This window comes from Pseudopodoces humilis, chromosome 3 (genome assembly GCF_049639895.1).
Source record: "Pseudopodoces humilis isolate 2021_Gansu_Grassland_sample_001 chromosome 3, ASM4963989v1, whole genome shotgun sequence".
Taxonomy (NCBI): Eukaryota; Metazoa; Chordata; class Aves; order Passeriformes; family Paridae; genus Pseudopodoces; species Pseudopodoces humilis.
In genome coordinates this window covers 108,514,365-108,529,272 of record NC_142202.1, presented here as the reverse complement: position 1 = coordinate 108,529,272, position 14,908 = coordinate 108,514,365, and the positions used below count along the sequence as shown (strand labels likewise).

At 40.1% G+C, this 14,908-nt stretch overlaps 1 protein-coding gene across 3 annotated transcripts in view; it reads right to left on the bottom strand.

Annotated features, from left to right (window-relative positions):
- The window catches only part of RCAN2 (regulator of calcineurin 2), an 84,421-nt gene that overhangs the window by 28,599 nt on the left and 40,914 nt on the right, over positions 1-14,908 (bottom strand). The window contains exon 1 of one of the 3 annotated variants that reach the window (XM_005528763.3): positions 14,202-14,622. The exons of the other annotated variants lie outside the window; for them this stretch is intronic. Within the exon in view, the coding sequence (XP_005528820.1) occupies positions 14,202-14,288 (87 nt within the window). The 5' untranslated portion in view covers positions 14,289-14,622. Of the gene's footprint in view, positions 1-14,201; positions 14,623-14,908 lie in introns of those variants that run through there. 3 annotated transcript variants of the gene reach the window in all.

Below are 14,908 nucleotides of genomic sequence, written 5' to 3'. Positions count from 1 at the left end.
GGGATTCTGGCCCTCTACTGCATCCAGCATTGGGGACCCCACTGCAGAAAGGCCATGGACCTGATGGAGCAGGTCCAGAGGAGGCCACATGCTCAGAGGAATAGAGCACATCTCCTACTGTAGCTTGTCAGTGAAGATCCATGTTCATCATCAATTCTTTATGCACATTTTCTTTTTAACATAATTTCCTCCTTGGAGTGCTTCCTTCACTAATTGTTTATAAGAGAACAATTGCACTTGATGGATTTATTTGAACAGATTTTTTTTAAAAAAAAAAAAAATTATTACATAGGATAGAGACTTTCCCCACAACAGGAATTGTGCTAAAGTGTAAAGACATCAGTGTAAATATATGTACATACATATATAGATATATATGTATTTTCAGTTCAAAAAAAGGAATAACTACAGGTAGAAGTCTGTTCCTCCTAACTCCAAACAGCAGAACTTCCAGACTAGAATGTTCATTGCATTGAAAGAGTTATAAAAGACTATGAGCTTCTCATTCTCCCACACACACTGATTTGGTGCCTTCAGAGGAGGGTCAAATGAGCTATAATCTGCTGGGTATAATTCCTCTTAATGCTGTTATCAGTCTGAAAAGTTTAATTGTGAATTTGATTTTGCAGACCATGGCAGAAAATGGATGGAAAGCATCTGCATAAACAGAAATGATACACTTTTCTCTCCATGCTGATTCTAGACTGTCACTGGAACCCCCAGATCAGCACTGACCTACAAAAAACCTGAAGATGCTTTCCAGTTTTAATAAACTTCAGTGAAAAAAAAAAAAAAAAGCTCAAAAAAAAAAGCTCTTGAAATATTTTTACACTTGGAGAGGCTTTTTTCTTCCCCATCAGAGGTCGCAGTCTTTAGAGGATGCCAGGATCTCAAGCTGCACAGATGCTGAAATACCAAAGGAACACCACACAATGGTTTGCCTGCCTATTAAAAAAGATTTCAACAGCATATTATAATTTCCAGTATACACCACAATGCTTAATTAGGCTTTAGAACTTTATAGTGTTATAGAGCTCATGACATCAAGAATTTAGCACATATCAGAAAACTGGGCTTGTGCAGGCTAGGAAAGAGGATTTATGGGGACTTAGTAAGCAGATTCCAGCACCCAAAAAGGCTGAGATTACAGATACAGGTTCTGTACTGGGTACAGAAGGTCAGAAAAAGAAGCAGAGGTTTTAATCTGACTCAACAGCCACTAGTACCATCCCCTTCTAGACAGGACACAGGGAATTTCAGTCTTACAGTGATATAATTGTTTTATTAGGCAGATGGAAGGAACCCCAGGGTGAAAAAGCAAATTTTCCTGACCAAACTGCTCCCATGTCATTTTTCAACCAACTGGAAAATTTCCAGTTGGCACGATTTCTGTTTAGAAACAAGAATTAGAAAGTAGACTAATCCTATATTAGAGCTAAAACTAGCACTGCTCTTCATCAAAATCATTTTCATTTCCTGATGTGAAAAATACATCAGTAACAGCATGATATTAGAAAGATACTGGTCTGGGATTATGAAACTGAAGCTGCTGTCCACAAATGCAGAGCAATTGGTGAGAAAGAATAAGCCTTGTGACTGGCAAGCAGAGTGGTAACAAAGGAGATTTTCTTTTTTATGAACAAGTTTTAAACAAATAAGTAGGACACAAAAATAATCACTATCCCATAGTTCCTTGCCCTGTGGCACTGTTTCACACTGGCTCTGTGTTGCATTTGCCTTGTAAATGCCCTTATGCCAGTCTGGAACATTGGAGACAGATGTGTAGAACCAGAGAACGTCCAGAGCTGGAAGGGACCCACAAGGATCATCCAAGTCCAACTCCTGGCCCTGAACAGGACACCCCAACAATCCCACCCTGTGTCTGAGAGTGTTTTCTAAACACTCCCTGAGCTCTGTCAGCCTTGGGGCTGTGGCCATTCCCTCAGGAGCCCACCCAACCACCCTCTGGGGGAACCCAGCCTAAGCCTCCCATGACACAGTGCAGACTTAAGGAGTCTGGCTTTGAGGTCAAGGAGATTTTTTTGGTGCAGATAGATTTTAAATGACAGGAAGAGTGGGATGCCAAATCTGGGGGAAGCAGTCATTCAAAATAAAGGGAAGCCACCTGTTCACTGTGGAGGCTACATCTTCAGAGTTCAGAGGGTGTCCCAGAGCACTCAGTCTGATGCATGGAATGCGCCTGCATGCAGCTGCATATCACTGCACTGGAGAAGCAGCACCAGTTGTAGCCCCAAGAACAGAATTCATACTTCTGAACTGAAATTGAAAACTGTATTTAATCAAGATGGGATATTAATATTTAATTAAGAAGACCAAATTATCAACTAAAAGTGAACACATTCATGTGAGCATATGTGAGCACATTCATGCTCAGCATAGTCCAGACTTTCTCCAAGGGATACTCAAACCAGAAACACAATAGAACTGGATTTGCTACACATAAACTTCAAATTTAATGGAAAACATTAGTGGGGAATAAACCAATGAGGGTACCATTATATAAGCAAGTGGTCTCAACTGAAAGAGATCAGGTTTATATTGGGTATCAGAAAGAAATTCTTTCCTGTGAGGGTGGTGAGGCCCTGGCACAGGGTGCCCAGAGAAGCTGTGGCTGCCCCATCCCTGGGAGTGTTCAAGACCAGGAGGAACAGGGCTTGGAGCAGCCTGGGATAGTGGAAGGTGTCCCTGCCCATGGCAGGGGGTGGAACTGGATAATCTTTAAGGACCCTTGCAACCCAAACCAGACTGTGACTCTGTAATTTTATGATTCTAAAATAGAGTAGTTAAATAGGTACCAATCTGCAGCATTATCACCCACACCTCATTTTATACACACTCCCATTATACCATCATTTTACCAACTACTTATTTCCAAAGTAAATTCCCCTTATCCAAGACCTTTTCTTTATAGAATTATTACTGTCCTTTGCTCTGCTTCTATTTCATTATACCATACATAAACTATAAAACTGTATAATAGTTAAAGTTTAAGCAGGAATTTTACACTGAGCTAATGACATAAAAAAATATTCTGTACTGTTTTCTAGGATGCAGCATGCATAGAGTAAATTCTTGTTTTGTGACTGCTACTGTTTGCCAAGCTTCTTCCCCTATCGCAAAAAATATCACTACTTTGGGAGTTAGGATTGCAGGCAGCTTGCTTACATCACTACAGTTTTTCAACAGTGTCATTCTAATAAATTGTTACAAAAGTATGAAGCAGATAGCTAAATATCTTTATTCTTTATTTACTTATTAAAAAAAAAAAAAAAAATCAGGCAAAAAGGCATCAGCTCCTAAGCCTCTAAAATTTTAAGTACACCAATAATTTACTTCTGTCTAACATAAGTAGCATACTCATTTCTGCTATGGCCCAGCATTTGGCTTTGCTCCCAGCTCTCTTGATTAATAAGAATTTTTTTTAGCTCAACAACTCCCAGATTCTGGTTCAAGGACTGGCAGCCGCCTGCAGAATGCTGGCTGGTCACACAGCCCTGCAGTTCCTGTCATGGAATCAGCTGTTTCTAAAGATAAAGGTACTACTTTTCACACATCAGTGGTTTTCTTCTTAGGCTCTGTAAACAAGGTAGCAACATGAAATTTCCTTTCTAGAAAAGAAAATGTGCATTTGAAAAGTCTAAAGAGTCTCTCCAGAGCCAAACAGCACAGCTTCAGCAATAAACTTGGGCTAGAGCACCTTGCCTGTAAGGAAAGGCTGAGAGATTTTGGGGTTGTTCAGCCTGGAGAAGAGAAGGCTTTAGGAGTTCTGAGCTGTATGGCAGCCTTGGGATACTTAAAGAGGATATTTAAGAAAGATGGAGACAGACTTTTACCAGGGCCAGACAAGGAGCAATGACCTTAAACTAAAGAGGGCAGGTTTAGATTGGACCTAAGGTAGAAATTCTTTCCTGGAAGTCTTCAAGGCCAGGTTGGATGGGGCTTGGAGCAATGTGGGATAGTGGAAGGTGTCCCTGCCCATGGCAGGGGATGGAACCAGATTATATTTGAGGATCCCTTCTAACCCATACCAAAACATTTGTTTTGCTTACAGAAGTGTGGTACTGCTGCTAATTATCCACTGCAATTCATTAGAATTCGAAAGATTTGCATCACACAACTGTTTAGTTATTTGAATGTCTCTATACAGCTGCAACTTTATTTCTTTTTGCACTAAATTTCATCCTGTTGTTTAACCAAGGGTTGTTCAGAATTTTGACGCTGCCATACCAGACCACTTTTTTGGAGGTTTTTCCCTTTTGATTACTGCCATCATTCTCAACTTGCTTTCAGGAAGGAACATGTGAGCTCATCTACTTAAATGGCTTCACCATTTGAGAATGAACTGGTTCTGGTTTAGACATTCTGTAAACAACTATGCACCCACCTCATGGAAATTATATTTGGAGTGTAGATTACTTACGGAAATTACTCAAACAGTGTGAAAGCTTTAGTCAAAATATCTACACTCCACATCTTCTTTATCCCACTTATCCCATTGCCCTGTCAAACAAGGAAGGCACGTTGATTTGACATGACTTGGTCTACACAGCCTAGGCCTAATTACCTCCAAAGTACTTCCAAACTTATTTCCAAAATTTGAGTCAGATAAAAATACCTGTAATTGTCCAGGTCTTTCTCCTCTGCCCGTTTTAAACACATATGCTATTTTTTTAAACTCTCATCCTCAGCAGTTTCTTTATAACCTATGAATTCTTAAAGACAATTTCATATAGTAAAAAATTATTTCAGCTGCATCCTAAAGCATACTTAGGTAGATTTTAGCAGCTTCTATACACTTAAATATCTGTCTTACCCCTGCATTTTTCACAGTTTTTCTTTGCTCTGGCCACTACTAGGGTTGTTTTTTCTATTAATTTAGGTAATTATCTGTGTTATTATATAACATAAATTAAATCAGTCACACCATAACCCTTCCCACATTATGTATCTTGCTATTAATGGATTTACACATTATTTTAATTTTTATCCATCACAAGACTTCCCTTGTTCTTATTTAAAACCTCTGATAATGGAAACTTATTTTGTGATTTTGCACACTTGATTTTCACATTATATATAAATCCTTAAACTGCTCTAAAGCAAAAGGAGTATCTGATCTTGCCCTAACAGTCTCTCATTGTATGTCCCATCTGTCCTTTGCATCAGGATAGATAATCTCCATTATGCATTCAAAAGTGCCTCCTTAGCTGCTAATTCTCATGTTCTTCTTGGTCTCTCAGATAATCCTCTTAGGAGACACTTTTTACCAGCTCCATAAGGTCACTGAAAATGACTTTTCAAAAAAATTATTCTCCTCTAACTTCAGACTTTATTTCAAAAGCTACGAACTTCAAAATAATCTTCACCAACAGCACTTGCCATTATTAATTTCTTCAACTGCTAAAATCAAAACTAAAAATCAAATAAAATTACCTATCTCCATTTGCTGAAAAAATTGCACCCAGAACAGGCTCATAATTTGATATATGTCTTACTGTATCACCTACTGTTTGGATATTTCCAATAGTTTAAAAATTACTTTTATTTGTTTCTAGTTTCATCTACCATATTGAACATAAACAACATGGGAAAACACAAAATTCTTTCTTGCATTTCATGAGGATGAAGCAGAAAGGCAGAGGAGGCGGGAATAAAATGTACAAAAAGAGAATATATTTGATTTTTTTTTTGTAAGATTTCCAAAATATTTTCTGTCCCACATGTGCATGCGTAGCTTAGTCTAGTCATGTTCAATCATTTAATTCCTTGTGAGATATTTAACAGCAAAAAGTTTTGAGGAAGGAGCTGAAAGAAGAGTGGCAGCAGCCCAAAGTACCTGTTCACAAAGGGATTTTGTTACCTGGAGGTGGGATGGAAGCCTGTGGAAGATGCTTTCAGTAAAGCAGAAAGCTATCAAGATAAATTTAACTAAGGTTTCAATAATGCTTAACACCTGCTTGATGAAAGCTTTGTCACAAAACCTCCTTTTTTTAGACTATCAATGGGTTTTTCCAGCATCTTGTACCATCTTCTGCCCTTAAACCATTCCACTACAGCACAAGAAGTCAAAGTCACCTGTTCTCACCTTGGTCTTCCATTATTACTGTTGTTTTCATGAGCTCTCCTTCTATCCCGACCCCTGCTGCTGTCACCCCCTCAGACAGCAGTCCTGCCACCACCTGCCCCAGCCTCCACTGGAGGTTTCCCCATCTCACCCTTTCCCAACAGAGGCACTTCATCAGAGTGACTTCCCTCCTCCCAATTCCCATGCTCCCCTTCCTCATTTCCACCACATTTTGAATAAACAACTGATTTTCTCCTCCCTCAGCTCAAAGCAGTTCCACCTATGATCTGCCCCTCAGAGATATTTGCTTCTCTCAAAAAAAATATTCTTCCCTGAGGGAGAAAGGCCATTTCTGCTGGTAGGTTACTTTTGGTTTTGTTTTTGTATCAGCAGTAGGAAATAAAACAATAATCCTCCAAACAAAACAAAATATACACTACCCCATCCCCACCGCAACCAACATTTGTTTTGTGGTTAAAACAAATTTCCCAGTATAGTTTTAATTATTCAGACAACTCAAAAGTTTTTATTCTTAGTGGTTTAGTTATTGCTTTTCTCTAAGAAATGTGGAGAAGTAGCCAAAACTGAACGAACCTTGTCACTGGGCATGAGGATACATAGCAAAGGATGATGAAACTTGAGGATGGTAATGTCTGAGTAAAATTTGTACAGCAAACAAAACAATCATCTTCTTATCTCCTCCATAGATGTAATTTCTTTTATTGAGAGGATTAGCAGGATTTTTACCATTATTTGTTCATCTGCCTCACACCAGCACATCTGACCTACATGAATAAAAGGACAAGTGAGATCTCAGTAAAGCGGCTTCTCTCTGACTGTGCAGAAGTCCTGCTGCATGATTCAGCTCTCTGGAAGCCTCCACCTTTTAATGGCAAATATATCCCTCACTGCAACAGATGAAGCAGAGAAATTCTTCTACAAGTGACAAATTGAGCTGCAGATATTCCCCTGCACAGCTGCCTGGTGCTACTGCTCGGAGCTCAGCTGTTCATTGGGTTTCTCAGCTCACGGACTATTATTTCAACAGGTGGAACTACCTGGTGCTGAAAACTGGAGACTCTTCCATGCTTCTGATAAATATGAAGCCATTCTCTAAGATAAAGTCAGTCTTTCTGTCTGCCAGAAGCTAATGCGGATTCTGAAAAGCAGCAAGTTAATTAAAAACAAATTACAAACATACCCCAACAAAAACAAACCACAAAAACCAACCAAAATCAGCTACTAACTCATCAAACTCCTTGGTCTCTGGAAAATGCCTAGAGCTCAACGACATTTGAGACTGAACATCTACAGAACATGATTAATAAAAACAAGAATTATTAATTACCCCAGATCTGCCTGTCAAATACAGTTTCCTTACCAGAGAACATACTTCCTGGTTCCTTAGTTTTGCATCTGCCAATGAGAACACTTGGAACTTTTTACCTATAACATCACTTTGAGGTTTTCCAGCAACTCCAGGTGTACAGAAGAGAAGATGCCATGGAGATGCTGCTGTCATCCAGCTCTACACAGACCCATCCAGCTGTTTTCCCACTCTGCAAGGACGGCTGGGATGTTTGCTCCATCACAACTGCTACAACCAAAGGCTTCTCCTTGATTTAGCACCAACAGAAATTCCATATGGAGACAATTAAAGGCATCACAAGGACACTGATGTTGTGAGAAGGCAGTCTGTGCTTCCAGGAATGGACACGGACAAAGCAGAAATCAACTGGAATCCAAGATGGAAAACACAGTCTGGAGCCAAAACTCGATGGCTGCACGCACTTTTTAGAGGCATTGCCAACAAGGAAAAGAAAGGGGAGAAGTCTCCCCTGGGGGAAATTTTAATTCTGTTGGCCTTTAGAAGGAGAAGATGCTCATTGAAAATCATATTACTGGGGGAAATCTTTAGGAAAAGCTCATGCACACAATGCTGACACCACTATAAATATGTGCATGGAAAACACAGAGTGTTCCAGCAAGTGGCCACTGACTGGAGGATTTGCTTGGCCTGTATCTGGCCCTTGGCAGCCTGTGTGTTAGTCAAGTGTTTGACAAACTGTGGTACAATTTCCTCATTGCCTTTTTGCCAAGGAAGAATTCTCTGCTCAAGACCACACTGTCACGGTTGTTTGCACTCTAGCATATGATTAGGCAGCATCTTCCAAAGCAAACAGGCTGTTTAGCACTCAAATGATCAAAACTGAGTAGATTATTTAAGATCTCTGGCAGAATCACCCCTAGAAAATCTTAAAGGAAGACCTCTCCAACCACAAAGCATGTACATTAGTCTATAAGCTAAAAAAAAATTACTATAAATTACTAAAAAATTACTAAAGATACATAAAAGATTGAGAAAAAAAAATTACTATAGATTACTAAAAAACTACTAAAGATACACAGAAGGTTGGTGCAGACCTCTGCCTCAGAACCTGCAATGCTGCTCACTATCAAATCTTAGTCATGCTAAGAGGTAGCAAACAGCATCAGTAAAATTTGAGACAGAAGAGTGCACATATACAGCACCTTCAGAGGAAAATGAGACTGGATTAGAACAGATCTGAAAATAATGTGTCCCTGATAAATTTATTTTTTTTGAGAAGAAGAGAAAGAACTTGGGTACTTTATCCCTCTCTAGGTTCTTCTTAGAAATTTAATTTTATTATAAAAATTTGAATTTAAGTAATTATTTAATGAAAAACCAGTATCACACTTGTATCCATATTACAAGGATGTCAATCTATAGCTGCATGGATTAATTCTTCAAATCTGCTTAAGAAAATCACCATCTCTCCAGTGTTCCTCATATAGGCTGGGCCATTTGTCAGTAGAATTACAAGGTCCATCTTACCTTATTACTTGCCTTGGATTAATTCTGCACCTTCTACCAACACACTCTAACTGTTATTTATTTTCATTTGACAAATTACTCATTGTCTAGTTATCCTTATGAAAGGGAAATGTGACTTCAAGTGACTTCCAACAGAAAGAAGAATCAGAGAGAATACAAAGCCCTCTGACTTGCTTTGCTGTTCCCTGTTAGCATTAAAAGGGTGAAGAAGGAGAAGCAGAAGTTTTGCCATATTCAGAGGTGTGTAAACACCTGCAGCTGCCACCAACCTCTGGTGAAACAGTAGCACCCCCTTCTTCTGAGGCAAGGGAAAAGCAACTACAAATAAGTGAAGATCAGTCTAATGAGCATATTATGACCTTTAGAAGACTTACCAGTCTATCATTTCTTTGGGAGCTTCCCTAAAGAGTCCAGCTGCCTTCACAGAAGGGTGTTAGAAGGAGAGAGGCAAAGCCCAACCTGTGACTGCCACTGGGAGCACCTCAGTGTGCAAGAGCACTGGCTGCACAAGCCCCAGCTTTGCTGTCAGAGTCTTTCTGTGCTGATCCTGAAGCAAACAGCAGGGTCAGTGTCCTGGAAACAGCACTACAGCATTTGGTAAGCTCCTCTCCATTACTTGCTCAAGATGAACAGACAGTAAGCAGAGATCAAAAGACATGCACTTCCATTTCTCTAGCAAAACTCTTGGGTCGTGCAGATTTCACAGACTCAACCTTATCTGCAATTAGAAAGAACCACCAACTACAGAAAATACCAAGAGAAGTTATAGAGCAAGCCTTTCTAGCCATCAGGGTATTTTTGGCAGTCATGCTGTTGTTTGGCTTCCTCCTTATAGCCCGTCTGTGAAGTCTTATGACTGTGCAACAGACTCTTCCCACGGATCGAGCTCACATGGCTGAGGAGAAGGATGTAAAGACAGAAACCCAGAAACTCTCCCAGCAAGTCATGCTTCCTGCCACTGGACAGCTGGCACCATCCAGAGGGGCAGAAACACTTCTCCCCCTTTCTCCAGTTTTCTTCACTTGACTCTGACCCTAGAGCACTTAAACTTTAAACCTCAGAACATCTTTGTGAATGAGCCACTTAGACAAGTGGAGAATTGGAGAGCAAAAACCACAAGCATCTAGTGTGCTTTTGCCCTTTAGACCTCAGAAGCTTAGACTGCTAAACCTCTCAAAGGCAGGATAGTGACTGAACCTCCAACCCATCCATCCCAAACAACTCTCATTAGCAGGGAGCATCTGAACTGAGTAATGAGTTTACAAATTGACAGAGAACCTGCTCCAATGAGGATTAATCCTCCAAAGCAACAGTCCAAACAGTGAAACTATTTCCATTTCCCTTTGCTGCCTGGCTCGTGTACACATTAGGTTTTTTTCCCTGTGTTAAGATAACAGTCCCATCCACATTACATTACTGTCTTCAGAATGTGATCCATCTGGACCATTAGTATTTCTTCTCTATTACAGCAGTGCCAAATTGCACCAATTCTACCTTGTTTCTGAGTGGACTGGTCTGTGTGAACAAAAATGAGGAGAGAATATGTAGAATTAATCATATAAAACCACATTTCTTAGAGTAAGAAATAGAAGTTTAAATTCTCTTCCACTGTTTTGGTTATGTCTAGAATTCCTCTATTAGAAATAAACAAGATATTCATTAACTAATTATTTATATAATAAAGATCATTACATGAAATTATCATCTAGAGGCACTGAAGAATCTTAATTATCCAGGTAAACTTCAAAGAAGAAATGCACTTCGTGATTTCTCTGGATGCCTTCTCAACTCTTCTAGTTCTTGATCTACAGTCAGTAGCATGTTGATTAGCCTGACCCAATTTTTGGATTAGAAACTCAAAGCAGCATGTGATCAGAAGTGAAGGGCTTGTTGGATGAGTTAATGGGTGCCAAAACCCACGGTGTCAGTGCTGGTGGCCAGCTGCCACTGCCAAGGTACCCATACAAGCCTCTGTACATTGAAAGGATGAACAGCTCCAAATGCAGCAACTAAAAAGCTCTGCCTTCAGTACTAAATAATTGCTCCCCTCTTCCAAGGGCCAAATGGAAACAGAGTGTTTCCAAGCCTGACTGTCAGATGCTAAGGGCATAATGACTACAAAATAAGATCTCCAGAGGTGAAAAGCAGCAATAAGCTGGAGAGCTCCCTCTGTTCCAGGTCCTGTGCCCAAAGCCAGCTTTATATAAGAATGCCCCAGCTCTGAGGGACTGATGATCCTGAGAAGTGGCAACTTCCAGGAGTCCCCATTGCCACCTGCTGTGGGAACTGCTGCTCCAGAACCTTAACACACCAAGATCTGCTACTGCAGTCCTGGCAGGCTTCTCACACCCTTAACCTGCAGCTGCGGCCAACATGTGCTGCAAAGTGCAGAGCAATGGCTCCGTGTTGGCCAGCATCCTTCTCCCAAACCTCATGGGAGAACAACGGCTCAGTAACATCAGCATCCTTCTCCCAAACCTCATGGGAGAACAACGGCTCAGTAACATCAGCATCCTTCTCCCAAACCTCATGGGAGAACAACGGCTCAGTAACATCAGCATCCTTCTCCCAAACCTCATGGGAGAACAACGGCTCAGTAACATCAGCATCCTTCTCCCAAACCTCATGGGAGAACAACGGCTCAGTAACATCAGCATCCTTCTCCCAAACCGCATGTCAGTTCTAAACCTAAACTGAAACAAAAGTGAGATATGCTGTAAGTACATCCTAAACCCTGAACACAACCCTTGCTGACATCAGAGAACTATTCTACAGGACTAACAGCTCATCTTAGTGAATCTCACCAACCACCACGTATTCTAAGATCTTCAATATCTGTTCTACCACTGAGGGAACATTCTTTTCACACAGGGAGAAGGTTCCCTGCAATAAAACCTTCTATCAGAGAAGGGACAGTAGCCTGGACTTCAGTTGTCAATGCTACCTGTGCCTTCAGGATGACTCACAAAAGGGTTGGGCAGAGGGATACTCACAGAGTAGGTGAAGAAGACAGGAATTCTGCACTTGCTTTTGCCCTTCAACTTCCACACCCATCTCTTCTCAGAAACAGCCTCCTTCCTTTTTAACCCTAGATTTGTTTCCCATCCTATCAAAGTCAACATAAACTTTTCTTTGCTGTGACCATAATGTCACCAAAAAACCTGACTTTGAAATGAGCCCTTTGGCATACAAAAAATAAAGCCCTAATGTTTTTTTCCCTGCAATTCTCCTGGAAGTGAGGAAAGAGCAGTAGGTATCTCCAGCTTTAAATTATTAGCAGCAGTGAAACTTTCACAGAGAGGATGCCCACACTGCAGGCTGCTGCATTGGGAGCTCGAGAATGAGCACAGAGCTGGCCACAGCCTCCACAACAGAGTTTGGGGACAGGCCAGTGGAAAGGAGCCTGCAGTGAGCTGTGGGTCACAGAGCACACACTGCTCACACCCTCTAAGTCAGGCAACTTCAAAGTAGACTTTGCATTTCTAAGCTGCAGTGCAGTCTGCAGTGCAGTCCCCACTGTAAATATACCCAAAGTCTTTGCAATCAACATTTTAATTCAAACATAAGAGAGGAAAAAAGCAAAACAGGGCAGCTTTAACCAAAGCAAAAAAGGTACAGAAAGTCCAAGTAACACAAAAGGGTTACAATTCCTGTAATGTCTCTGTAACTCTTTTGTTCTCTTATCTCATATTACTGGCCCACACTTTATAGATGTTGCAGCTTAAATCAGGCTAATCTAAGTCTTACCTAAGTCAATGGAATGCTTTCTGCTGAATTATGTTAGTCAAAATTTTGCTTTTGCATTGCTATTGACATATGAGTAGCATGAGGATAAAAGAAGCACACTAATTTCTTGCATGGTCTTACGTCAAACATGGACGAGACACCACAAGACCGAGGTACAAGATCATATCAATGCAGGTGTAAATCCTACACGTTAAAAGAAAATACTCTCAATGAGAAGAGAAGAGAAGAGAAGAGAAGAGAAGAGAAGAGAAGAGAAGAGAAGAGAAGAGAAGAGAAGAGAAGAGAAGAGAGCAGATAAACATTTTGCTACTTCAAAATAATACAAGAAACATGTCCCAATGCAGGCAAGACTCCTCACCTGAATCATTCCTATGAATTACTCACTTTTTAATCTCTAAATTCACTGTTAACTGTTAGGAAAAAAGCTTCTTAAATTAAGAAGCTCTTGGTGCCAACACAAAAGCATCTGTATAAAGTATAAATGATCTCAAGGAGCAACAAACTAACAGGGAAATAAAAATCATCAGAACCTCTCGCAAAACAAAGTAGTTTTATTTCCAGTGGCTTCAATGTTTGACTCAGAACCAAACAGAACAGAGGTTCAAAATTTGACCTCCAATTTGTAAATCCTTCTTACCCTGTTCCAGTCTTTCAATACTAAGAACCATCAGATTAGAAACTAATTTTGTCTGTACCTTTGTCCTTTATAAACTGCTGAATATCACTCTATTACATCTATGAGCTCCTTCAGCTGATCTGTGAAAAACATACTTAGAATTCCTCTTTCAAACTTAATTTGCAGTGATTTTCTTGCAGTAATATGAGAATAAATGAAAAAATTAATTTATTTCAACAGTAAGCAATTACACCCAATGACTTTTCTACAGCAGTTGTCTAATTAAGAGACTATGAGCCCTGCATATCAAGCCTTAGGTTTAAGCATTGTTTTTCAGGTAGGCATATGATACGCAAGATGCATAACTTTTTGTGTTCTGTTACACTGCAGATGCACAAAGATACTTACTATAAACTTTCAACCCTTCACAAAAAATTTATGCTTGCATATTTGATTTGAATGTGAAGAAAAGAAACGGCTACTGTTCAACTAAGTAAAGATATCTGAAGGTTATCACCATCAATAAATAACATTTATGGTAAGAGTGATCTAAAAAGTGACATTGGACTAAAAATAACTTGACAAAATCAACACAATGAAAGATTTTTTATGAATATGAAAAATGCATATGCACAGATGTCAGTTATATAACCCATTTCTTATATCATTAAAGAGTAAACACTAGGCTATTCTTTCAGCTTATCAAAACACAGTAAAAAGCAGGCACATTTCCTTTCCCATATTTCTCGCCCCTAAATAACAGGTTTTTTTAACTGCGTGTCTTTTACCACCGCAGCAGAATCTCATCTGCCCTCTTATTTTCAATTGCTACATTCAAATGCCTATTGCTCCCAAAGGCTTTTCTGACAAGCAACAAAAGGATTGCAGGCGCATACCTTAACCTCTTGGCTGGCAAAAACCTCCACATCAACCCCACAGGCAACCAGAGTGGAAACATCACAGTCCATGCTACGGGCTGGCATCCCCCGCCTTTGAACACAGAGTTAGGCAAGCTCAGTCACAAACGATGGAAAAAAACAACAAAACAATGAAAAAAAAATCTTCAGTACTGCAATTGAACAGTCCAAGATTCAGTTTCAGCGTTGGCAATGCCTGCAAGCCTCCAACACGAGCTCTGTGCACTTAAAGTGAGTTGCTGGTTGCCTGTCCCCCGTACACCCACCAACTGAGCAGGCACAGCATAGTAACAGCGCTATTCCATCTCTCATGGCAATGACATCACCACAAAGACTGACATAAGCTAAATCTATTTTTTCAACCCTTTTATCTCTAGGCAGCACAGTGGATCAAATTGAACATGATTATGTGCTAAATCTGAACTCGGACTAAATCAATTCAAGCAGCGTTCACTGTCAACTGAGTCATAGCTGTTGTTTCAGCTGAGTGCTTATGGTGGCAAAAAAAAAGAAAAGCGATCGCCTGACACTGAAAGCTCCACTCTGAGTGTAAAGTAACCCACCATTTAAAGCCACTAAGCTCAAGGTAACATTTGTTACTTTATTATGCTTTAAAATCTACAGCAGAGCACTAATAAAAAACCCCTCAAATCAACAAAATCTCAGCACTCTGCTTTTAATAGTTC